The sequence below is a fragment of the Narcine bancroftii genome, chromosome 8 (assembly GCF_036971445.1).
Source record: "Narcine bancroftii isolate sNarBan1 chromosome 8, sNarBan1.hap1, whole genome shotgun sequence".
In the NCBI taxonomy this organism is placed as follows: Eukaryota; Metazoa; Chordata; class Chondrichthyes; order Torpediniformes; family Narcinidae; genus Narcine; species Narcine bancroftii.
Window position 1 is genome coordinate 38,161,822 of NC_091476.1, and position 26,799 is coordinate 38,188,620.

Consider the following 26,799-nt stretch of genomic DNA (forward strand, 5'->3'; position numbering starts at 1 on the left):
ATTAAAATGAGGCAATATATCAAAATACATTATTGAAATGGGTCAGCGACAATCAGAAGCGACTTAACAAGATTTTTTGATGTTAGCAATGATTAGTTCAAGAATTAGTTCAACACCAGTGAGACTGAGCTGGTATCCACTGTGCCTTTGTCACTGATCTGATTCACATGTAGCACACACTTTGGAGTCAAATCCCAGACCCATTCCTTAAATGAACCTAAAGCCTATGTTATATAATTTGCTTTGGACTGAATGCTCATTAATCAACTTGAAAATAAAGGAAAATGCAGATGCTGGAACCCTGAAATAAAAAAAACTAAAATGTTCTGAAAACACTCAGCAGGTCCAGAAGCATCTGAGGAAAGAGAAAGAGAATTAACAAGTCAATTCAAAGATTCTTTAGCAGAACTGGGAAAGAGAAATAAAAGGGTTTGCTTTAGGTTGCAGGGAAGATGGGCAGAGGGATGGATAGGACAGAGGAAACATCTGCAATGGGTGAGCCTTGTTGAAGGTGTTGTCTGGTCAAATGAGTGAATGGGATCAATTAATGGAGATAAACCTCTCCCCACCAGCGAGAATATCTACAGGGAATGCTGTCATTGGAGAGTAGCAACAATTATCAAGGACTCGCACCACCTAGGACACGCTCTGTTCTCGCCACTGCTATCAGGAAGGTCTAGGTGTCACAGGACTTGTACCACCAGGTTCGGAAACAGTTGCTTCCCCTCCACTGTCAAGACTCCTAAGCAATAAACTCAATCAGAGACTTATTTAAGGACTTTTACTTTGCACATTATTTATTATTGTACTTATTTTTGGTTATTGCATTCTTTACTTACATTTCTCTATTTTTCATGCATATCTTTTCTTGAGTACAGGTTTTTTGCACAACTGATTAGCAGAAATTCAGCCCAGTCCTTGGATAAAACAATCTCAGGGTTATATGTGATGTCATGTATGTACGGTGACAATAAATCTGAACTTTGAACTTTTAAGTCAGATGCATAAGTGCAGCGTGTGGATCAAAGAGAGGGCATTGGGACAGGCTCCACCAATGGAAAGACAAGAACTGAGTGAACATCTTGCCATAGTGAGAGAAAGAAAGTTCTCTGGAACTTCAGTGCTGGGTCCAGAAGGTTGCAATGTGCCCAGGTGGCAGAGAAGGAGCTGATGCTCAAGTTTGAGCTGGCCTTGTTGTAACAACACAGAGAGCACAGGTGGAGAGGCCAGAGAAGGCAGCGCGGTTAGCGCAATACTATTGCAGTGCCGGTGACCTGGGCTCAAATCTGCCACTGTCAATGAGGAGTCTGTATTTTTTCCCCATATCAGCTTGGCTTTCCTCCAAGTGCTCTAAAAATGTAGAGTTAGTAGGTTAATTGGATGTCATTGAGCTGTACTGACTCATGGGGGGGTGGGGTGGGGTGGTGGGGGGGGAAGAAGGCCCTGTAATCTTGATTTATCTTTAAATTAAGCTGAAATGTTTAAAAATGGAAATGAAATGAAATGAAAAATTAATTAGAGTGGGAGTGGGATGTGGAATTAAAGTGGCTCAGAGGCACTCCTGTGGACTGAATGTGGATTCTTTGCAAAGTGTGTAGTCAATCAGAGAAGATTACACTGGTTTGGAAGTCAAGTTTATTGTCATCTGATTGTACAAGTACAACCCATGAAACAGCATTCAGTGCAAAACATGCACACGCACAATCTGACATAACACACATACAGACAAACAATACATATACAAAATAAATATTCTTTTGTGAATATGAGAGTCTTGGATGGTTAGTGTTCCCACTGTCCACGGGAAGAAGCTGTTCCTCAGCCTGGTGGTACTGGCTCCAATACTCCTGTGTCTCTTTTCCGACAGGAGCAGCTGAAAAATGCTGTGTGCAGGGTGGAAGGGGTCCTTCATGAAGAATATGCACCACTGCTTCACTTAAGTGGATCTCCTGTGGTTGCATATGCCCTGATCACTAGCCTCCTGTCCAGCTCCTTCAGGATGCCCCCTGGCAAACCCTATCACCAAGCTAATTTCCAGCCAGCTGAACATGTCCTTCTCAAGGCCCAACCTGGTCTCCAAATGGCCTATACTCTCCCCTCCATTACCTGTGCTTGGCGTTGGTTCTGAAAGCTTCCCTTCACATTCAGTTGCACCTGACTCCATTGAAATTTGCAATGTAGGACTTGTAACTGAAACTGTTCTTGTGCATTATGCATCAACCATACACCATGTGTATTATGGAGTACTACAATATTTAGCCAAATTATAAAATTTGCTTGAGGAACTCAGCAGTCAAGTGGCATCAGTGAGAGAAAAGGAATGATTTGTCTTGAGTTAGAAGCCTTCATCAGGACAACTACTCAACCACAATATTTAGACCCAGAGGTGTAAGCCTGATTAAAGCAACTGTACCAAATCCCCATATTTGCAACCAGAGTATAAATTTAAAGGAATTCACACTAATACAGCTCCCATAGTGGCTGTTAAACCTTCAAAGTAAATAACATTTACAAATGAAGGACACATGCATGAGGTCACGTGGAATTTGTCCTGAATATGAGTTGCATGACAATTAAAGTTCGAGTTGAGCATGGACATTCTGGAATTCCCAATGATTTTCAGTGAGGCTGTTTCTTGCAATGGAGACTGCCAAAATCCCCCCCACAATCTCCTCAGGTACATAGAACATGGAACATTACAGCACAGTACAGGCCTTTCAGTCCATGACCTATGTAAACTTACTCCACAATCTAAACATTCCTGATCTCACACCAATAACCCTCCATTTTTATTACATCTATGCACGTGTCTAAGAGTCTTTTAAATGTCGCTATTGTACCAGCCTCCACTACCCCACCTGAAAATTCATTCCAGGCACCCTCCATTCTCTGTGTAATAAACTTACCCCTAATAGCTCCCATAAACTTTGCCTTCCTCATCTTAAATAGATGTCCTTTGGTATTTGTTACTGTTGCCCTAAGGAAAAAAAAAGATGTTGTCTGTCCACCCCATTTGTGCCTCTCATAATCTTATGTTCCTCTATTGTTCTTCGCTCCAAAGCGAAAAGCCCCAGCTCTCTTAACCATGCCTGATAAGACATGTTCTCCAATCCAGACTGTATCCTGGAAAATCTCCTCTGCACTCTCTCCAAAGCTTCCACATTCTTCCTGTAATGAGGCAACCAGAACAGAATACAATATTCCAAGTGTGGTCTAATTAGTTTTATAGAACTGCAACATTACTTCACTGCTCTTGAATCCCCAACCAATGAAGGCAAGCGTACCAAAAGCTTTCTTAGCTACCCTATCAACTTGAACGGCAACCTTGAGAAATCTATGGATTTGAAATCCAAGTTCCCTCTGTTCTCCCAAACTGTTAAGAATCCTGCCTTTGACCATGTACTCCATCTTCAAGTTTGACCTTAAAAATTCATCACTACATTTATTTGGATTGATCTAAATCCATCTGCCATTTCTCCACCCAAATCTGCATCTTGTCTTTATCCTGTTGGACAAAGGATAGAGTATCACTACACTATCCACAACACCTCGAGCCTTAGTGTCATTTGCAAACTTACTAACCCATCCTTCTACTTCTTTATCCAGGTCACATAAAAATCACAGAGCAGGGAGGGGTCCCAGAACAGATCCCTGCGGAATTTCACTAGTCACTGGTATCCAGAGAGAATACGTTCCATCTACTAATACCCTCTGCTGTCCGCTGACAAGCTAATTCTGAATCCACAATGCCAAGATAAAATTCAGCAATTAATAAAGACAATCAGGATATACATAAAGCATCTGTCATGAGGTACATGAGCCAAAATCTGTTTCACTGAGTGAGTTACAGAAGCCCTTTGTAGCCAAATCATTCCTTTCATTATCATCTTGGCGTGGATAATTTTGTTTCCATGAAACTCAATTGTAGAATATGAATCCTTTGCTTTATAAATAATGTTCGACATCAAGGATGGATGAATTCCAAATTATTTGTGACAAGTCCAGTTCAGAACTGTTTCAGGAGAAAGATGAGTGAGTTGGTTTTCAAGGAAATGCATAGTCTTGATTTCAAGACTCTTGGTTAGACAGGGACGTGTTCAATACAAGCTCATACGAGTGGGAAATTGTACATCCATAAACCGCGCTCTGGGCATGAGAGAATTGCCATCAGGAATTTGGAGCTATATTTGCTTCCTTCCATACTGCCCTCAATTTGTCACATCATTTAGCTAAGGTCAGTCCTAACCTTAGCTCTGCGTGAAATACAGGGAATCTGAACCTGGTGTGCTCTGGACTAAAATGATGCGATAACAAAGCTCTGCAACAGGCTACATGGACCTGCCATCTCCCTGAGAGATGAGCATCTCAATGCCCTTCTTTTTCCCCATCATTATGCAATCACTCTTTTCAATTCTTTATCCATTTCTCTTTGAAAAGTTATTGTGCAGTCGCTCAGGTTTCTCTTGCAGTTAATACCTATGAAGGTACAACAACTTGGTGTTAAAAGAACCCAAAAAAAAAATGAACACCTAGTGCTGCTATTTACGCCAATTAAAAATGGATTTATTCCACAGTCAAAACAATTCTGATCATATCTGTGGGAAGATTTCCACTCTGGAAATACGATCGTTCATGAATCATTCTTTTATTTACCCTGAAATATTCCACATGCAAAGGCAGTTGAAATCAGGTTACTGAGACTAGTCTGCTGGTGGGGCACGCTCAGAATAAAGTTTTATCAGTTATGGAGTTATTTGAAAGGGGTCAGTTAGCTTGGGTGGATTCCCTTTAGTTAGCTTATCTGTCCTCTCTTGGGCCTGTGCTCGGTAGTGAACACTGTCACACTGCTCATGATCTTCTCCCAATTGATCTCAGGAAAACTGGAGCAGAAGTAGACCCTAGTCCCTCAAACCTGCTCCACAGGGAGGTGAGGAAGTGGGGGTGGAGGTGAAGGTTAGGGAAGACATCAGGGAAAGTTGTTTTTTTTTTTAAAAAGCTTGGAATGCATTACCAGGGGTGGTGGTGGAGGCTGATACAAGTGAGGCACTTTTAGACAGTTAGACAGATAATAGAGGTAGGGAAGGATTAATTTGGTGAGTGGGTTTCTATGTCAGCCCAACATCATGGATGGAAGACCCTGTACTTTTATGTTCTGTGATATGGTTATGGGTGATCTACCCCAGGGCTTGTCCCCTTGTGCCCTATTGTCTTCAATCTCCAATCTTTAATAAAATGATCTACTTCCTTCTGAAATTCCTCCAAATGATTTTTCTTCATAACTGTCCAGGGAAAAGAATTTCAGAGGTTTACAAAGACTGCAGATGCTGTGACCTTGAGCAAACAAGGAGCTGATGTATGGGCTCAGAAGGTCGGGCAGCATCTGTAGGTAGAAATGGCCAGTCAGTGTTTCGGGTGGGCTCGGGTCTCAATAAAGGGTCCTCCTAAATATTGATTGACCATTTCTGCCTGATCTGCTGAGTTCCTCCAGCTGCTCAAAAAGTTGGCAAGTTGCTTCAGTTGGGAAGCTCCATGGGCTGATCTACGGTTAGCTCCATGAGCAGATCCTCTTGGTCCGCTTGGCAATTCATTGTTTGTGAGAGAATTCCAGTGGTACATCATCCTGTGTGAGAAGCAATTCCTGCACACACCAGGTTCCCTTTTTGCGGAAAGCACAACTCCCTCATTCTGATTCGGCAGTCCTCCTCCCAAGCTAGCACCCCTTGGCTTCTCCAAGTCCCAATTAACTAATCCAGGAACTCCTGATCTCTGGGAACCTTGACCCAAACAAATAATCCCCAAAACAACTTGAACCTTGAGCCTCTTCTCTTCTACCTATGTGCTCTTCAGTGGTACTCTGAGAGAGTGCATGACCTGCTCAGGAATGTTAGTCTGCCGTATAGTGACTATTAGTCAGTGCGGCATGGTCAGCACAATGGCATTACAGCGCCAGCAGCCCTGGTCAAAATCCATCAGTAAAGAGATTTTACGGTCTCCCCGAGGCCTACAGAGTTTCCCTCAGGTGCTCTGATTCCCTCCCACCCTCTAAAAACATCTGGGTTGGCAGATGATTTGGGCAGCACAGGTTTTAATGACCAGAATTGGCTTCTACCGTGTTGTACCGTTACATTTAAAAATTTAATTTAAAATTCAAATACCGTGGTGGGCACAGAAACATGTCAAAGCCAAACATCAGTAACTTTTCAAAAAATCCTGTATCATGAATTTCACTTACTGCTTGGTACTGAGGTGAAAGAGATGCAGAAACAAAAACAACACAATGTTACATTAGTCTCCAGTTGAACTGGGCATCACATTGCATCCTGAACCCTTTCCCAATGAAAGAGTCCATCCCCTGGTCACAGAAGCTTACACTGCACAGTTAACATTTCTAAATAGCAGGCAGGCCACATCAAATCAATCTTCAGAGCAGAAGTAACAACCAGCTACAAAGACAAGAGTAGTGGATGGCTCCACCTTCCAGAAGGCCAGCACTTACCAACTTTGTAGTGGACACAACCTTCCAAGTCACCGACCGACACCCAACCTTGTTTCTTCTCCACCTCTGGGTCATTGTGCAGGATCTTGTTTCTCAGCCACGACAAGTAGTAAACCCTCAGCTTGTTTTTTTTTCCTATGGGATTGAACAGCATCACAGTGAGTACTGCAACGTGCCGATTGAACATCCCAGCATTATTCAGCCGCTAAAGGGCAAGAAAACTGTAAACCAGAAACAAAGACAGGACTTTGCAGGAAAATCTCAGCACTCTGGTAGCACCTGCGGAGAGGGCAACCAAATCAGGTTGATTTGGTGCCCTGCTTTCTCTCCACTGATGCTGTCTTGACCTGCTGCGTACGTGCACCATTTGCTTCTCTAATTTCAGTGCTGAAAGATTTGATGTGGAGGTGATTCATAGGAAACTTCACTGGACAGATCCACTGGGAAACTTCCGTAACTTTTTAGAAACCTTGGATATAAAATTCACTTACAGGTTGCACTGAATCAGAAAGAAAACCAGAAACAACGTTAGTCTCCGCTTGAACTGAGCAACACAAGAAGATCTTGCACCTTCAAAGCCTTTCCACTGGAAATGTTTGCCCATGATTACAGAACTCCACAAGGCACAATTAGGTTTTCTAAACATCTGATGGGCAACATAAAAACAATCTTTAAAGCAGAGGCTTGAACTCACTACAAAGACAGGAGGATTAAAGGGCCACCCACTCTCGGTCCAGAAGCAGGGACTCGACCTCAAATATCCGCTGTCCCTTTATTTCCACAGATGTAGTCGGACCCATTGGATTCCCCCAGCTCTTTGTTGCAGGAGTAATTACAACTGATTAACCCCATATGTTTTGGAGGGTGGGAGGAAACTGCAGCACCCGGAGAAAACCCACGCAGGTTTTCAAACTCCTGAGGCTGTGGCGGATTCGAACAACCTTGCTAACCACTATGCTTCTTTTCCAATATTTTTTATTAATTTCATCAAATAAATATCATACAGGTACATGATAAGAAAGTAAAGTATTAATAAAAATGGTAACAAGACCTATCTTACATCGAAAAGAAAAAAAACCTTAAGAAAAACATGATTCTAATTGTCAACCCCCCCTCTCTTCAGAGGCTACTGGCTAAACATAAACAGTCCACCACCTAATAATAAAAGGAAAGTCATCAATGGGGTCACAAAGCCCAAAAGTAAACAAAACATTACAAATTTTGAAAATAATTAAGAAACCCATAAGGATATAAAATTAAGATTTATTTCAGTCACGGAGCATCTATTTTTTTTCCAAAGTCACACATGCCATCATATCAGACAACCACTGAGTGTGAGTGGGAGGGACAGCATCTTTCCATCTCATTAATATGGCCCTTCTAGGCAACATGGGATTGTGAAGCCATCAAGATCAGACCCGTTAGCCCACTTATCCCAAAAAGCGCAAGAAAAGGATTTGGAGTCAAAGTAATGTTAAGAACTAAAGACGAGCCATGAAATACCCCTTCCCAAAAACTGGAAAGATAGGGACATAACCAGAACCTATGATACAGTGCACCCTTTTCAGTTATACATTTATCACATTTAGAAGAGAGATTAGAAGAGGATTTAGCCAAATGGACTTTGGAAAAGTGGGCCCGGTGTACTACCATAAATCGTAATAATGAGTTCCAAGCACAAAGAGAGGATGAATGCATTTATTTCAAAATTGAATTCCATGTAGTTTCAGAAATTAACTGTTGAAAATCTTGTTCCCATATTTAAAAAAAAAATTCTGCCCAGGAAACTATCCCTAGATCTTAAAGTAGTTCATAAAGAACTGATAGCAAGCATTTAAGGTCAGGTTTAAAATTATAAATCTTCCCTATCATATTAGGTACTAGGTCTTGAGGGAGCCTCAAAATTAAAGAATTCAGAAGCTTCTAACCTGTAAATAATGAAAAAAGTGATGTTTAGGAATTATAAATTTGATGTATAATTGTTCAAAAAAATCAAAATTTTGCTCAATTAAAAAAAATTAGAAAAGATTGGATGCCTAAATTTGACCATTGATGATAACCGATATCTTGAACCGAAGGTTAAAAGAAGGAATGACCTAAAATAGGACTAATTAATAAAAATCTATGGTCCCCAAAATATTTCATGAATTGAAACCAAATTCTCAATGTACGTCTGACCACAAAATTATCAGTTAATTTGGAAGCCGAGAAAGGTAACGGGGCTCCGAGCATCAAAATAAGAGAATACTTTTTTAGTAGATTTAATTTCTAAATTAATCCATCTTAAAGCACCCAGATGTTCCTGATGATGGATCCAAAGAATAATATATCTTACGCTAAACACTTTGCCACCCTTTCTGCCTGCCCTTTGGTGGGATCTGAAGTCACGCCCATGTATTACCAGCCAAGTCCCCAGATCACCAGTAACATTTGCCTTTCACAGCTCATGCCACCAAGGATTAGAAAGGGGAATGGGAGAGTTATGAAACATGGTCCAAGGACATTTAACAACAGGGAAAGAGCAAAGCATCTACAAATGTGGATATGGAATTTAGAAACGTTAAATTTGGAAACACTCAGCTGGTGAGTTTGGAGTTGAATAATAGAATGTAGAACCTAGATCAATACTGCAAAGGAAAAGGCCCTTCAGCCTAAAACATACACTGCTACTTGCATAATACATGGGACATTCCCTTCATTTTCATGTACATGAGCAGGTTTTATATACATTACTGTCATATCTGTTTCCACCACCACTCCAGCAGCATCTATCACTCACTGTAAAAATCTTGCGCCACTCATCTCCTTTCAAATCTCCTCCCCCAACCTCAAATGCCTATCCTCTGGTATGTGACGTTTTTAGCTTGGGAAAGTGATTCTGACTACCCCTGCTATCAATGCCTCTCCCGATTTTAGAAACCTTAGAATTGGGCATTTCTGAATTTTAACTTAAATCAGAATGGCTTTAAGAGGTGTAAAGCTCAGAAAAAAATACCAGTTCATCAGCATTTGGTGAAAATGAACAGATTGTGGCGGACCAAGCGGCTGCACAGCTGGATAGTCAGAATCGCCACACCGAGCAGCCGGCACAGAATGGTGCAGGCTCCCCTTCTCTGCCCAGGAGAAGCCTACGTTTATAGACCAACGTGGGTTGACGAAGCACATTGCTTCCCAGCTGGCATGTTACCAGAGAGACAATGACGCTGCAGCGTGCTGACATCACTCCCCTTTGTGAAGTGCACTGACATCACTCCCCTATATGTCGTGAGATTGTTTAAAATAAAAACCAGTTGGTAGTTGACTCTTCTCTGATAAGGTGTGTTTCTTGAGTTCTGCATTTAATCCCACTAAATTGGTCACCCCGACGGGTGCTCAACGTCTTTTGAGCCCCAAAACTGAAACATAGTGAGAAAGCCTACAGAATGGATGGCACTATTGCACTGCACGTGGTGGCTGTGAAACTGCCCACTTTCTGGCCTCACAGACCACGTCCATGGTTCCAGCAGGATGAGGCCTAGTTCCACATTAGGAACAGAACAAATGAAGCCACCAAATTCTGGCATGTAGTCACCTCATTATGAAGATTCTGCTGCCAAGGTAGATGACCATATCAACAACCCACCTGAGGAGGATCAATACAGTGCTTTTAAGGCACATCTCCTCACGAATTTCGGCATGTCTGACCTGGAAAGAGGCTCGCACTTACTGCACCTTGACAATTTGGAGGACAGAAGGCCATCAGAACTGATGAATTAAATGCTTGCATTAGCAGATGGCCATTTCAACTGCTTAATGTTCAAGGCAGCCTTCTTGGAACGGCTCCCTCGTGACATCACCCTGCCGCTCTCTTCTGCTGACTTCCCCAAACCAAGTGAAGTGGAGAGGGAGGAAGACAGACTTAACAGGGTACTGCAGGCTCCCATGGCAAATTTTCAAAAGGTCACGTTGGACAGTCAAGTCAAGGCAGCCGCCAGTTCTACGGCCCTCCACAAGCTAACAAGGAAGAAAAAGCCATTGGAGAACAGTGAGTGGTGTTTAAATCACAGAAAGTTGGGCTGGAATGCGCGCTGCCTTGTGCCACCGTGCAGTTACGTGGTTGACTCCCAGGGAAACGACAACGCCAACTACCACTGATGGCCTCGGCGATTGGCGACCAGACTGGCCTGTAATCTGCCACTGATCATTACATGGAATGCAAATTGCTAGTTGACGTCGGAGCTCAGCTCAGTATCTTCCCGCCATCCTTTTACGAGTGGGTGTCTCAAGTGCCTCAAGCCGACTTGTGTGCCACCAATGGCACTACGATTAGCAGTTATGGTACCAAGTCGATACAACTGGTATTAGGAGACACACTTTACCGCTGAATTTGCACACTAGTGGCCGTAGGACAGCCCATTTTGTGGAGATTATCGATGCCTCAATGGCGCAACCATGCTGGATAGGTAGCCCATACCACACATTCAAGATTTAACCACCAACCTCTATGACAAACATATCTTCTCAAAGGTAGTCTTAGTAAAAGGTTATCACCAAATTCCTGACCACCAGGAGGACATCCCCAAAATGGCCATTATTACTCCATTTGGTCTATTTGAGTTTCTGAGGATGCCTTTCAGCCTTTTAGAATGCAGCTCAGATGTTCCAACGTTTAATGGATGCCATCATGAAAGATTTGTCTTTCCTTTTTGTCTACTTCGATGTCATCTTAGTATCCAGCGAGTCAACACAAAAGCACAGACAACACCTGTAACAATTGTTCCAGAGGCTTCGGGATTTCAGCCTTTCTATCAACCTTGCAATGTGTGCATTTGGCAAACACACACTTGGCTTTTTGGGACACAGGATTTCGAACACAGGCACCACCCTGCTTCCAGACAAAGTATCAGCCATTCGGGCCTTCCCAAAGGCCACTACAGTTAAAGGGCTACAAGAATTCCTGGGAATGGTTGACTTTTATAACAGGTTCCTTCCAGCAGCTGCTAGGTTCATGAAGCCCTTGTTCCACAACCTCACCGGCAAACTTAAAAAAAACCAAGGCCAAAGAGGTACCACTTTCAGAGGTAACCATGTTGGTCCACCCCCATATGAACATCCTGCTTGCGCTCACATCAGACATCGCCTTGGGGGTGGTCCTAAAACAGAAAATCAGTGTTTACTGGCAACCCCTAGCGTTTTTCATCCACCACTTACTGAATTAAAGTACAACGTTTTCAACCGGGAGTTGTTAGCGCTTTATCTGGCCATCAAACATTTGAGATATTTTTTTGAGGGCAGGCATTTTACTGTGTTTACTGACCATAAGCCTCTAACATTGGCCCTTGCCAAGATTACGGATCCCTGGTGGGCACGACAACAGAGGCATCTAGCATATATTTCTGAATTTACCTCTGATGTGTGGCATTTGTCCAGTAAAGACAATATTGTAGCTGATGCCTTTTCAAGGACAGAGGTAAGCTTTCCATACAGCTATTACAGACCTGCTCTTAGCCGATGTTCCATTGGGCCCCGACCAGGTGAACATACTTTGTGACACTTCAACCGGCCACCCACGACCAATCATCCCACTGTCTTGGCAGAGGAAGCTTTTCGACCACCTTCATGGCCTGTCCCATCCATCTGTCCGCACAACTCTCAAGCTTATATCTTCAAAATATATCTGGCATGGCTTAAGGAAGCAGGTCACTCTCTGGGCATGAAAATGCCTCTCCTGCCAGGCAGCTAAGGTCCAACAGCACACCTGAGCACCGCTTCAACAATTTCCACCTACAACTCAAAGGTTTCAGCATGTACACATAGACATTGTGGGCCTGCTGCCCATGTCCAGAGGTCAATGATATATATTAACAATGGTTGTCCGTCTTACCTGCTGACTGGAAGCTACAAGATGGACATCACGGCTGAAGCGTATGCTTGGACTTTTCTCTCGACCTGGGTTACTTGTTTCAGAGTACCAGTGCATCTAACCTCTGACAGGGGAATTCAGTGTACTTCAACCTTGTGGGCAAACCTAGCGAGACTTTGCAGTACGCAATTACACCAAACTACGGCGTACCACCCACAGGCTAATGAGCTAGTGCAACATTTCCACCGGTATCTGAAAGAAGCCTTGCGGGCAAGACTTAATGGGCCTCAGTGGGCAGATGAATTACCGTGGGTGCTGTTAGGTATTAGAATGGCACCGAAGGATGACCTGGAGACCTCTTCAGCAGAATTAGTTTACGGCACTCCACTCCTAGTACCGGCAGACATCACTCCTTCTCCAGCCAAAGACAGATCCTCGGTTACAGAGGAATTACAAGATGGGTTCCCTGGGTCCGGTTCAAGCAACTCGTCATGGATCACCACCTACACATATTCCTGCTGCTCTCGACTCTACTTCTTACATCTTGATAAGCCTTATAAAGTGCTGCAGCACAATGGATCTGTGGTGCTATTGGACATTGGTGATCGACCAGAATTTAAAAAAAAAATTTTTACACCAGACAGACTGAAGCCTGCACATATGGACATTGCTGAACCTGTGCATGTCCCACCTCGCAAGTGCCAGGATGCCCTCCTAAAATACCCAAAGTTGAAACATTGCAGCTGTGCAATGATTCTTGGGCGGTGGGGGGAAGGGGTGATGTGGCAGACTGAGCGACCACACAGATGGACAGGCAGAATCGCTGCACCGAGTGGCCAGCACAGAATGGAGCAGGCTCCTCTTCTTTGCCCAGGAGAAGCCCACGTTTTCAGATCCATGTGGGTTGATGAAGTGTGTTGCTTCTCTGCTGGCATGATGATGACTTTGCAGCGCATTGACTTCACTCCCTTTTTATGAAGCGCGCTGACATCACTCCCCTTTATGAAGCGCACTGACATCACTCCACTTTGTGAGGTGCACTGACACCACTCCTCTTTGTGAGGCATGCTGACATCACTCCCCTTTGTGAGGCGCGCTGACATCACTCCCCTTTATGAGGCGCGTTGACATCACTCCCCTTTGAGACGCGCTGACATCTCTCCCCTTTATGAGGCATGCTGACATCACTCCCCTTTGTGAGGCGCGTTGACATCACTCCCCTTTATGAGGCGCATTGACATCTCTCCCCTTTATGAGGCGCGTTGACATCACTCCCCTTTGAGACGCGCTGACATCTCTCCCCTTTATGAGGCATGCTGACATCACTCCCCTTTGTGAGGCGCGCTGACATCACTCCCCTTTGTGAGGCGCGCTGACATCACTCCCCTTTGAGACGCACTGACATCTCTCCCCTTTATGAGGCACGCGATTGTTTAAAGTAAAAACCATTTGGTAGTTGACTTTTCTCTGGTAGCTGTTGTTTCTTGAGCTCTGCAGTTAGAACCACTAAAAGATGAATAATTATAATTGAAGCATAAATCTTTCACATGTGCCTATAGTTCACACATTCTAATCCAGGCATCATCTTGGTAAATCTCTTCTGTGCCCTCTTCAAAGGCTTTGTATCTTTTCTGTAACGTGGCACCAGAATTAGAACATAGAACATTATAGCACTATTTAGGCCTTTCAGCCCACGGTGCTCTGCTAACCAATGTAAACCAACTCCACAACAATCTAATTTTTCCCTGCCTCACACGCATAACCCTCTTATCTTGCTTACATCCATGTGCCTATCTCTCGAGTCTTTTGAATGTCCTTATTGCACCAGCCTCCACCACCATCACCAGCAATGCATTCCAGGCACCCACCAATCTCTGTGTAAAACAAAAACATAACTCTGCCATCTCCTTTAAACTTTCTTCCTCTCACCTTAAACAGATGTCCTCTGGTATTTTCTATTGCTACCCCAGGAAAACGGTGCTGGCTGTCCACCCTACTTGGTTGGTTGGGGTTGGGTGTTGGGTTTTTCCTCCTTTGCCTTTTGTCAGTGAGGTGGGCTCTGCGGTCTTCTTCAAAGGAGGCTGCTGCCCGCCAAACTGTGAGGCGCCAAGATGCACGGTTTGAGGCGTTATCAGCCCACTGGCGGTGGTCAATGTGGCAGGCACCAAGAGATTTCTTTAGGCAGTCCTTGTACCTTTTCTTTGGTGCACCTCTGTCACGGTGGCCAGTGGAGAGCTCGCCATATAATACGATCTTGGGAAGGCGATGGTCCTCCATTCTGGAGACGTGACCCATCCAGCGCAGCTGGATCTTCAGCAGCGTGGACTCGATGCTGTCGACCTCTGCCATCTCGAGTACCTCGACGTTAGGGGTGTGAGCGCTCCAATGGATGTTGAGGATGGAGCGGAGACAACGCTGGTGGAAGCGTTCTAGGAGCCGTAGGTGGTGCCGGTAGAGGACCCATGATTCGGAGCCGAACAGGAGTGTGGGTATGACAACGGCTCTGTATACGCTTATCTTTGTGAGGTTTTTCAGTTGGTTGTTTTTCCAGACTCTTTTGTGTAGTCTTCCAAAGGCGCTATTTGCCTTGGCGAGTCTGTTGTCTATCTCATTGTCGATCCTTGCATCTGATGAAATGGTGCAGCCGAGATAGGTAAACTGGTTGACCGTTTTGAGTTTTGTGTGCCCGATGGAGATGTGGGGGGGCTGGTAGTCATGGTGGGGAGCTGGCTGATGGAGGACCTCAGTTTTCTTCAGGCTGACTTCCAGGCCAAACATTTTGGCAGTTTCCGCAAAGCAGGACGTCAAGCGCTGAAGAGCTGGCTCTGAATGGGCAACTAAAGCCCTACTTACGCCCCTCATAATCTTATGTACCTGCATTAAGCCACCTGCTAAGTGCCCACAGTACTCCAAGTGTGGCCTAACCAAAGTTTTATACAGCTGAATCAAGAGCAGATATTAACATTTCACAGGTGAAAAGATCTTATGCTTCAATTATAATTCTTAATCTGTTAATTCTCACCAAATGCTGATGAACTGATATTTTTACACCTCTTAAAGCCATTCTGATTTCAGTTAAAATGCAGCAATGCCTTATTTAACCATTGATGTTCATTTAATTACTACCCAGACCTCAGTGAAGATCGGTTGCACCCAGCCACTCTGACACAGGACTGGACTCTGGCCACAATTCCTTGCTGGAGGAATGAAAAGTAATGGCCAGATGTTGGGTAGGAATGAGCATTCATAATGCATGTTCTGTTTGAATATTCATTGCCGTGCCTTGCCAGCTTGAAGTCTGAGAGATGTGCTGTGACGATGGCTGCATGGTATACAGCCCCACCAGCTGGTTACAGTGCTCCAGCACCAGGTGTAATGGGAATCAGGTCTGCTGCTGCAGCTGCTCAAGGAATACAAATAAGGCTGTACTCAAAGTGCGGAGCAACATTCCCAAGACAATTCTTAGCTCTTTGCTTTAGTCTGTTAAGTTGTTACCATTAGGAAGGCTTTTTTTTAAATATTAAAAGGAATTCCATGCAGACCTTTAGATGTTAACAAGTTACTGCAGAGACCATACAAGTAAAGGTCGAGTTCCCCCTATCCGAAGTTCCAAAAACCAAAAAGATCCAAAAATCAAACTTTTTTTTAGGCGCTGACATGACGACACAAGTGAGAAAAAAAAAAATCAACACCTGACTTGCCCATGTGGGGCTCTGATGCTATGTTGGTACCAGTTTGATTACAATAACAGTAAAAGAAAATATCCCCAAATCTTTGCTTCTGGCCGGGAAGATGCCAAACTGAGCTGGGTCCAAGTCTTCAGCGTCAGCTGCAGCCAGAGTCGGCGATGGCGACCCCATTCTCAACATCGGGTGCAGTGCAGTCCACATCGAAGAAGTCACCTCAGGCTCCCGGGCAGGAGTGGGGACTATGGACGGATTGGCGGCGGCAAAAGATAAACATAATTGTTAATGAGGCAGATGACACTGGAGGAAGGGTTTGAAAAAGCCATCGAGGAGTATTACTAGTATTTGGTGCCTTATTTATCTTATTTTGTGAGCAGAGATTTTTTTTGGGTACGTATGAAACATTATTTCACGTAAATTTTCCACTTGTCATGTCGTTTGTTGCTGTTTAATCGCTGATATAAGTATTCTGCTGTTGCTACTGGGCTATTTTTGCATTTCTTCAGTTTTGTTTCAAAAACTGAAAAAAAAACCCAAAACTTAAAGTCTGGTCCCATTTTGGATTTAGGGTACTGTACCTGTTTGAAGTGTTGGTTGAAGCGACAAGCTGATCCCACTTGCAGAGGTGCCTAAAACCTATTTATCATAATGTTAGCTTCATTTGACAGCAATTGTAACATCACTTATCTCTGCATCCTTCCCACTTCGCTCTAGATTTAGGCTCTTGACCTCTTACAGCACAAAAACAGGCTCTTCAGCCCAATTTGTCCATGACGATCAAGTTGCCTACCTGACATAGTCCCGTTTTCCTAAGCTTGACTCGCAGCTCCTGAAACATTTCTTGTCTGTGACTTATCTGCCTTTAAATATTGCAACAGAACATGTCTGCGCCACTTATTTTGGCAGCATGTTCCTCCTACCTTCAACTCTTTGTGTAAAAACATTGACCCTCATGTCCCTTTCTCCCCTTATCTTACATCTATCCCCTTAGTTTTGGGCTCTCCTACACTTTGACCATTCATCATATTGATGCCCTCTCTTAATTTTTACACATCTTTCAAGGTCTCCTATGGTGCATGGAAAAGGCCCCAACCCTAACCTAGGAAATTAGGCTATATTCACTCAAATATCTTCTTTTGTCTTAACCGGTAATTTAAAAAAAATTAGACATGCAGCACAGTAACAGGCCCTTCCGGCCCATGGGCCCATAGCACTCAAATGCACCAACGAATCTACAAACCCCCATATATTTTAAAGTGTGGGAGGAAATCGGAGGACCCAGAGGAAACCCCAGAAAACACAGGGTGAGCCTACAAACTCCTTTTCGACAGCACTGGATTTGGACCCAGGTCGCCTGGCGCTGTAATAGTATCATGTTAACTGCTATGCCACCTGTGCATCACTAACATGATGTTCAGACTTGCAAACAAGTACAAAACAACTTGGATGCATCCTAGGTCCAAACACTGGCACCTATTTGACTACGTCATAGTATGCCAGCGTGACCTTTAAGACGTCACCATTACCTGGGCCATGCGAGGAGCTGAGGATCGGACAGATCACAGGTTGGTTCAGTCAGTCCTCAACCTGCACTTCACCCCGTTGCATCATAACCAATCAAAGAGTGTCATTCAACATCGGCAGACTGCAAGATCCAGGTCAAATCCAATGTTTTCAAGATGTACTTCGTGAAAAGCTCTCCAGCAATTCACCGCTTATGGGTGAATTCAGAACTTGTTCTGAAAAGTGGATGCAGTTCAAAGATGTTGTCAGGCAGACTGTAACAACTATACTCGGAATAAAAACCTGAGGGCATCAAGATTGTTTTGATCGAAACCATGAGACCATTTCAGCAGTTGTTAGGGCCAAGAACAAGGCCTATATAGACAGGCAAATTGACTCATCATCCGTTTCAAAGAAAGACAAGTTTAAATGTCTGCAGACCAAAGTCCAGGCAGAACTGCGAGAAATGAGGAACAAGTGGTGGCAGGGAAAGGCTGAGCAGGTGGAACGCTGGGCGGACATGCAGCCACCAGAGAGCTTTTCAGCACCATAAAGACAGTTAGTTTATAGTCCTTCTAAATCAGGATGCTCCCCCTTGCTGTCATCAGACGGGCCGCACATGGCCCAGGTAGGACTGGAAAAAACGCTGGGCTGAATACTTCTAAAACCTACTCAATAATCCATCCAAAGTTGATCCTGATGTCTTACAGAACATCACTCAGCAGCCAGTCCTGGATGACCTAGACCTGTCGCCCTCTACTGGTGAGATCAATAAAGTGACCTCGCAGATGAATTCAAATAAGCAACAGGGCAGGATAGTATTCCTACCGAGATCTGCAAAGCTCTTAGCCCAAATGCATTACAGGCATTCCAAGACACCCTGGAAGACACGTGGATCACAGGGGAGATGCCTGACGGCTTCCGCGATGACCTCATTATGGCGCTCTACAAAAATAAAGGGAAGCAAATCAAACAGCGGAAACTACAGGGGGATCTCACTGCTGCCAATCACAGGCAAGATTTTCACCCGCATCCTCCTGAACAGACTTGTCACTGTCTCGGAAAGGAATCTATCGGAGGCGCAGTGTGGCTTTCAGTCAGAATGGAGTACAGAGGACATGATATTTGACGTGAGACAAGTTCAGGAGAAGTGCATCGAGCAGAACAAGCCTCTTTACTGTCTTCACTGGCCTGACAACGGATTTGGCACTGTAAACAGGGAGGTTCTCTGGAACATCCTGAGATGTTACAGGTGCCCAAGGAAATACATAAAGATGATTCAGGTGCTCCACGTCAGAATGACAGGACAGGTCCCCTGCAATAGTGATACATCAGCTGCATTTGACATTTCTAATGAGATGAAGCAGGGCTGGGTACTAGCACCAGTCTTGTTCAATCTGTTCATCACTTGCATGTTGTCATGTGCTGTCCAAGGTCGGGAGGAGGGGGTGTACATCAGGTACTGACTGGATGGCTCTCTCTTTGACTGTCACTGCTTGAACACACAGACAAAGTGCCTCTACACAGTCATTCAAGAAACACTTTTTGCTGATGGCTGTTTGCTCTTGGCACACTAAGATAATGATCCACAGTTAACGCTGAACAAATTCTCAGACGCTGCTACGCTCTTTGGCCTGACCATCAACCTGAACAAGACTGAAGTACTCCATCAGTCCGTGCCAAACACCAACACCATAGAACCCAGCTGGCAAAGGTAAACAGCTTCAAATACTTGGGGAGAATCATTTTGAGTGATCGGTCTTTGGACAAAAGAAATTGACTGCAGGATCAACAAGGGCAGGACTCTGTACTCTGTACTGACATCACATCACATCAAACAACTGGAGAAATTCCACATGCGCGCCCTCCATTCCATCCTTGGCATTCGTTGGCAAGATCATGTCTCCAACTAGAAGTCTTGGGTAGCCAGCATCGATTCCCTGATCATCGGAGCCCAGATGTGGTGGGTAGAATGTCATCAGAATGGACGACCACCATACGCCTCGCCAGTTACTCTATAGTAAACTGAAGACTGGAAGGAACCTCAAGGTCATCTACGCAAGCGTTATAAAGACACTGTAAAGGAAACCCCAAGCTGTTGTGACATCCAGCCAAGAGAACTAGAAGCTACAGCTGCTGACAGATCCCACTGGTGAGCCCTGTGCTATGAAGCCTACACCAGTTTTGACGACGGACACTGCCAAAAACTGATGGAAAACCATTAACGGCATCACAAAGCACCAGCCACAGTTATTACAAAAACAGACTCCTAGTGCCCCCATTGTGCTAGACTCTGCCCTTCCAGACTGGGACTGCATAGTCACCTGTGTCCACAGAAGAACTGCACAACAACGCGTTTTCTTCAAACTGGTGTTGTTCCCATGGACCAGCTGTCCTCATCTTCCTGGTTGTCAGCGAGACACATGGGAGATGTGTTGCTGGAATAATTTTGTACAGGGTGCACTGCAGGCACAGTGGAGCAGCGGTGGAGGAAATGTATATTTCGTGTGGAGGGTGGGCTGCCAATCAAACACATTTCTTTGTCCTGGATGGTGGTGAGAATTTTGCATGTCATTGCTGTTTCACTCATCCAGGAAAGAGGGGAGCATTCCGTCATATTCCTGATCTGACTTCTGGGAACCAGGGATCGGGACCAGGATCCATGAGGGCGTCGCTGGTTAACAGGGCTCCTGAAGAGCCTCGGGCTCTGACAGCTTCCCAATCGCCTCGGGGGTTCAGAACCAGTGTCCAAGGAGGGTGACTCGGACACCTGGAAATCGGGTTCACCACTGGTCGGGACAGGTGGCCTTGCGGTTAGAGGTTACAGGGGCACAGGAGGTGGTAACATCGGAGGACACACATTGCTTCTGAAGGGACTCTATTTCACCTTGACTTCTAACCTTGATAATGGCTTCACATGGGCTTTGGAGGGAAAAGAAAGGATATGACAATAAATAAAATCTTGATCTTGATTTGTGCTTCGTTCTTTGGAGTATCAGGGCATGAGTCACTCACTGCAGGATGTCCATCTTCTGACCCCGTAAAGCTCACAGGAGTTATGATGTTTCTGGTCAACAGTTACTCCAGGATGCTGGGATTTCTGTGATGGCAATTTCATTGAAATTTAAGCCTAGGTTAATAGACTCCCATTTACTGGGGGTTAAATCTCTGTATAATACAGCATTGAGCAAGACATTCATCAATGGTGTTGTGAGCGCTGCTGTGTGAAGAATTCGAACACAAAGTCACAGACTGAACAACAGGCTTTAATCAGCTTAAACTTGTACACACACAAAGCCTCTGTACCTTCCTGGCTCCACATGCCTGTATGACTGCCAAAGGGGGGCTGGCTCGAGTCTTTATACGGGCTGATGATTGACATCGAGCAGGTGGGTCAGATTGCCTCCCTGCAGATACAGAGATTGCACCCTGAAGTAGGCCAGTACGAATGTGGCCAGTGTCGTGGTTGTATTACTACAGTGCCTTATTATTGAAGGATCTTAAACCTACAGCTGTTTATCAATGACATTTAAACATCAATTGAAAAGGCAACAGGTTTAATGTTGATTCATGAGGAGAAAGACTAGGTGTGGAAACTCTAGTAGAGAGATTTGGAACATAGAACGGTGACCACTGCAGCACAGACCAGATTCAGATTTCAGTAAAAACACACAATACTAGAGACTCTGCAGGTCAAACAGTATCATTTATTAGCAGAGATATACAACTGATGTTTTGGGCTAGAGTCCTTCATCAAAGTATGAGAAAATGTCGATGAGGTGTTAGAATAAAAGAGTGGGGTGGGGGGGGGGTGGGGGGGGGAGGGGTGGCAGGGCAGGAGACCATAGGTGGAAAAGGGAGGGAGGGGACAGCAACACTGAGGAGGAGGGGGTGGTAAGGCAGGGCTGTGTAGCTGAAAGAACTGGAAGGGCAGGAAATGGGAGAGGGGGAAAAAAGGCAAGCAGGTTTAATGGAAAGCAGTGAAGTCAATGTTCACGTTATCTGGCTGGAGGGTGGCAAGATGGAAAATAAGGTGATATTCCTCCAATCTGCGGGTGGTCAGGGTGGGACAGTACACAAGTCCATGGACAGACATGTGAGCGCGGGAGTGTGACCCAGAATTGAAATGGTTGGCCATTGGGAGTTTGCTGTGGTTTTGGACAGAGAAGGTGCTGAGTGAAGCAATCTCCCAGTCTGTGACCAGTCTCTCTGATGTAGAGAATGCCACAAAGGATGCACTGGATACAGTAAATAAGTCCTTTGGATGTACAGGTGAAGTTTTAGTTAGCATGGAAGGCTTGTTTGGGTTCCGGACCGTGGTGAGGTAGGAGGTGAGGGTGCAAGTATTGCACCTCCTGTGGGCACAGGGGAAGTTTCCAGAGATGCGATGTGTGGGGAGGGAGGAGTGCATGAGGGAATCGCGGAGGGAGTGGCCCCTGTGGAAGTCCGAGAGAGGGGAAAGATGTATCTAGTGGTGGAATCCTGTAGTAATTCCAGTGGATGATGTGTTGGATGCGGAGGCTGGTGGGGTGGTAGGGAGGATGAAGGGGATTCTATGTTGGTTAGGGTTAGGGGGACAGGGCAGATGGGCAGGGAATGGAGGAGATGTGGGTGAGGGCTGAGTTGATAGTGGTGGAGGGGAAGCCGCGTTTGTGGAAGAAGGCAGCCATTTCAGAAGCTCTGGATGAGAAGACCTCATCTTGGGGACAGATTTCAGGTTTATTGTCGGAGTACCTACATAACCCTGAGATTCTTTATCCTGCTGGCAAGGCAGAATTACCACTTATTGATAGTGCAAAAAAAAACTGTACACAGTGTTCACATGTAACCAAATAAAGGAGTGTAAACAGATAATGAATGCCAACAAATTGACTGTGTAATACAGAGAGAACAAAAAAACCCAATAAAATGCACAAGTAAGAGTCCCTGATTGAGTTTGTTGTTGAGGAGTCTGATGGTGGAGGGGTAGCAGCTGTTCCTGAACCTGATGGTGTGGGTCTTCACAGCCCCTTCAGCCCATGATATTGTGCCACAACAATCTAATCCTTCCCTTCATCACACCCATAACCCTCTCCACTTTTCTCCATCAAAGGGAGAATGCATGGGATCCACGGAAGGTGCACCTGTTCTGAGAACAGGAGTGGGATTACCCCAGCAGGTGGAGACAAATACAACAGAATGGAAGTACGCATTCAGACAGCTCTGACAAATTGTTGTACATGCCAGAGGGAACTGGGAATTAAATGAACTAGATCGTCAGGAGCAAAGTACCCAGAAAATAAAACAGCCACCAAAATATGAGAGTTTTGCAAGCTCAAAATAAAGATTCAAGATTCTTTTATTGTCATGTAATAAAATATTACACAAAAGTACATTTAGTCTACCGTAAGGCAAAGATTCTGTATCAGCAGAAATTGACCACTGCCCCTTACAGTCAGAGAAAGAAAATCAAAAGAGAGTCCCTTTAGAGTCTCTTTGTGTCCGTGGAACTGTTTCCAGAGCTTCTGCAGCCGCATAGACCATCAGCAAGCCGAGCTCCAAATCCAAACCTTGACATGATCAGGAAGCCTTCAGCGCCCTTGGCCCTCTCTCGGATCCTGGTTCTGGTACCTGTTACCCTTCAGCCCGTCCCGATCCATTCTCCAGCTGTCCGCAGCCTGGTGTCCCTTGACTGCAGTTGCCAGCAGCCCACAGCCTGCATGGGCTTCTTGCCTCAAGTTACTGACGGCCCACCTCGTATGCATTTTTCAGATGCAGAGCCCCTCATTGGATCGCCGCCGTGATTACCATCCCATAGGGTTGACTCCTCTGTTTCTCCTTCTCAAACGGGACATGGTCTCCCCATTCCTAATGCACTGTGCCAGTCCTCTATTTCACTGGAATCTGTAACACTCCCCCCACACCAATGAAGCCACTGACGAACACAGGTGCCGCCATCTTGCATCCAGACCCCATCATCAAGGATTTTAAAATAAACCAATATTGGCTCCTTTAACAGGCTGTTTAAAGCCTATATGGAGCCATCAGTAGTTTGATGAGTGGTAGAAGGCTGCGGAGAAATACTCTGTCTCCACTCCCACCCCATCCTGGGTCTGTACCAGCTTCAACTGCACCATCATTTTTTTTTTGCCAAGCTTCAAACTTAATCCAGTGACAAGGCGAAGATGCAAAGTAGGTTGTGAGCTGTATGTAGTTTTGCCAACTACGTAAGCATTTTGATTGCTCAGCATAAATATGCAATGTTGCTTCATGGGCCAGTGGATCACAGAACCTGCTAGGAGTGGCTCTATACTCTACTCAGTGAAGGAAGCAACCCGACTGCTTGAAGAAAATGCAACTCATCCCCCACTTGGGGTAACTTCAATTACAGCAAGATTCATTCGAAGGTGATAGGGGATGTGGAGCACTTGAGCAAATGCAATAAGTTGGCAAATTCCAAGGGCTCGAGAGCTAACACAAAGGAAACAACTTACTTAGGTCTCAGCTGACAATGCACAGCAGAAGTCCACATGTATATATGCCAATACCTGACCCTAAATGGATCACCACCACAGTCCAGAGGGAAGAATTGAAGATAAAGGGGCTTAACAGTGGAGAATACACTGGGGCGTTTCTCTTGGGAACAACAAAGGATGAGAGAGTTCTTAATAGAGGCACAAATCTAAGATTATGAGGGCTTAGATAGGGTGGGCAGCCAGCAGCTTTTTCCTGCAGTGATAATAGCAAATTTCGGAGGACATTTGGTTGAGGATAATGGAGGAAAGTTCAGGGGAGATGTCAGAGGTATTTTACTCAGAGAGTGGTGAGTGGAATACATTGATGGAAGAGGTGGTGGAGGCTGGTACAATAGGCATATTCAAAAGACTCCTAGGTAGGCATCTAAATGTAAATAAATCAAGGGTTATTGGTGTCAGGAAGGGAAAAATTAGATGTTTGTGGAGTAGGTTTACATTGGTTGGTACAACATCCTGGGCTGCAGGGTCTGTACTGTGCTACGTTAACCAAGGGAGAAGGGTGACGAGAATGAGAAGAGGATTGGAATTGTGGAAACTTACCTAAAAGAATGATGACAGGGACAACCAGGGAATAGAAAATGAATGTAGCCGTGGAAGTCAAAAGCAATCAAGGTTAAGTGTATATCAGTGGAAAGAACCTTTTGAAATAGATCAGTTAATGAATACTCTTAATGGTTATCTCACTTGAGACGACCATAGGAAAAATTTGGCAATGCAAGGACTAATGTTGATACAGTAAAAACCCTGGTACTGGCACACATGGGGATTGGTAGATGCAGGATAAGTGAATCTTCCGGTTGCTTGAGATTGGCAAACTGACCGCTAGGGGTGCAAATGTTAAATTTTCATATATTTTACCCGGTTATTTTCTGCAATTTTTTCTGCCAGTTGCTTGAATATGTCAATGGGGATTTTACTGGATTAATTAACCAGGTTCTAGATGCTTATCAAAATGGAGTTCCCTGGAATGGGAGTGATGTCCTTTGACATGAAGACTAAGGAGGAAGGTAGTGATGATAAATATACAGTTGACACGGTATAGTTCAGTCAAGGTAGAAATCCCAATATCATACCCAGGAAAGGAACAAATCTGATACAGGAAAATCTCATCGCTTCAGTCTTTCTCTGGGAAATTGAAAGGATCAATTTTCACCTGATGATTACCCTTGTGAAGAATAACAAAAGTGGCTTTAAATCAGGGAGACCTGTTGGCTCAAGTGCTTATTTTTCCCTGAGGAAGTAATATGTTCAGTGCCCTGGACAAGATGCATGGAGTGTGGTCAATTTCTGTTTCTTTGTAGCCTTTGAAAATTCCTCTTACTATGGCTGTGTTATTAAAAATAAAACGTGTGGGTGTATCTTGAATGTGGTCAAAGCATAGAAATGCTGGAGGGACTCAGCAGGTCTTGCAGTGTCCTATGAAAGTGGCCCAGTCTGTGCAATGCTGTTACAGTGCCAGCGATTGGGACCAGGTTTCAAATCCCGTGCTCCATAAGGAGTTTGTACGTTCTCCCTTTGATCTGCGTAGATTTCCCCCTGGTGTTCGGTTTGCTCCCACCCTTCAAAACCCACTGGGGGGGGGGGGGGAGGTGCAGGTCAATTGGGTGTAATTGGGCAGCATGTGCTTGTGCTGTATGCTGTATGTCTAAATTTTAAAAATTAATAAATTTAAATTTAAAAAAATGGCAGATTTTCATTATTCGCTCAGATCTGGAATGTGATTTTCTATCTTGCTGAAGGAGGAGTGATACTCTTGCCAAGTACTTTCTCAAGCGAATGCTTCAGAGAATTGTTTGTGGCATTTTCCTCAGTTCCAGAAGCCCAATACAAAATGATCAGATTGGTAAATGATATAGATGAACTCAAGATATGGAAGCAGAAGTTGGATGGATGACCACTCGCAGTTTTAAACATGATGTCTTATCGATTTTATTCATTTTCAACTTTATCCCAGCGTTATTTGATTTGTTTAATATCCAAAAAAATCTTAATCTTGATCTTGAACCTACCCTATGCATTTTTATTTCTCTGGAATCAAAAACTCCAGAAGATTCACAGACCTTTTCCTGAGTGAAGATATTTCTCTTCATTTATAAATGGCTGACCCTGCATTAGTTCTAGATTTCCCAGACAGGCAAAGAGCTTTTCAGTACTCACTCCATGAACAGCCAGCCTTTTCAATCTGAGTGTTAAATGGTGGGCATAACAAAAAGGAGGTTGGGGCTCAGAAAATGTTATTTCTGTAAATGAATAACGGAATAGGAGATGAAATTCAGCACGGATATTGGAAAATGCAATAGTGTGAAAAGATCGCTCTCTCTCTCTTCCACCCTCCCCCCCCCCCCCCCCCCCACCCTTACCTCTGACCAGACAGACAACCCAATTCCCAGTATATTTTCTTGTTAATTGTTCAGCAAGGTATGATCATCACATATCACACTCTATGAGAAAGCTCTAAAAGAGACTCAGTTGTCAGCTTAAAGAGGATGTGGTGGGCAGAACTAGTTCATGGGTGTAGGCAACAATATGACAGACTCTGAATTGCATTTGTAAAATGATGAATGAAGTATCCCAACCTGATATGGTGATGAGTACATTCAGCCCCTCCATCACATCCATTTGCTGGAAACGTCTTCGAGTGATAAGGGAATAAACCTTGCCTTGTCCACTTCTGTCCAGCAGTAAGAGACCATTCTCTGTGCCCACCAGTAGATTAACTCCTGTGAAGATGAAAAGCAGTTTATTGTAATATTTAAC

General features: G+C 44.5%; 1 protein-coding gene across 5 annotated transcripts in view; it reads right to left on the reverse strand.

Moving 5' to 3' along the window:
• LOC138740600 (mitogen-activated protein kinase kinase kinase kinase 4) overlaps nt 1–26,799 on the reverse strand; it is a 270,004-nt gene that overhangs the window by 34,807 nt on the left and 208,398 nt on the right. For all 5 annotated transcript variants that reach the window (XM_069893467.1, XM_069893469.1, XM_069893466.1 and 2 more), the window contains 2 exons: nt 26,619–26,762; nt 6,497–6,631 (listed from right to left, as the gene is read on the reverse strand). In XM_069893467.1, coding sequence (XP_069749568.1) covers nt 6,497–6,631; nt 26,619–26,762 — 279 coding nt within the window. The remainder of the gene's footprint in view (nt 1–6,496; nt 6,632–26,618; nt 26,763–26,799) is intronic.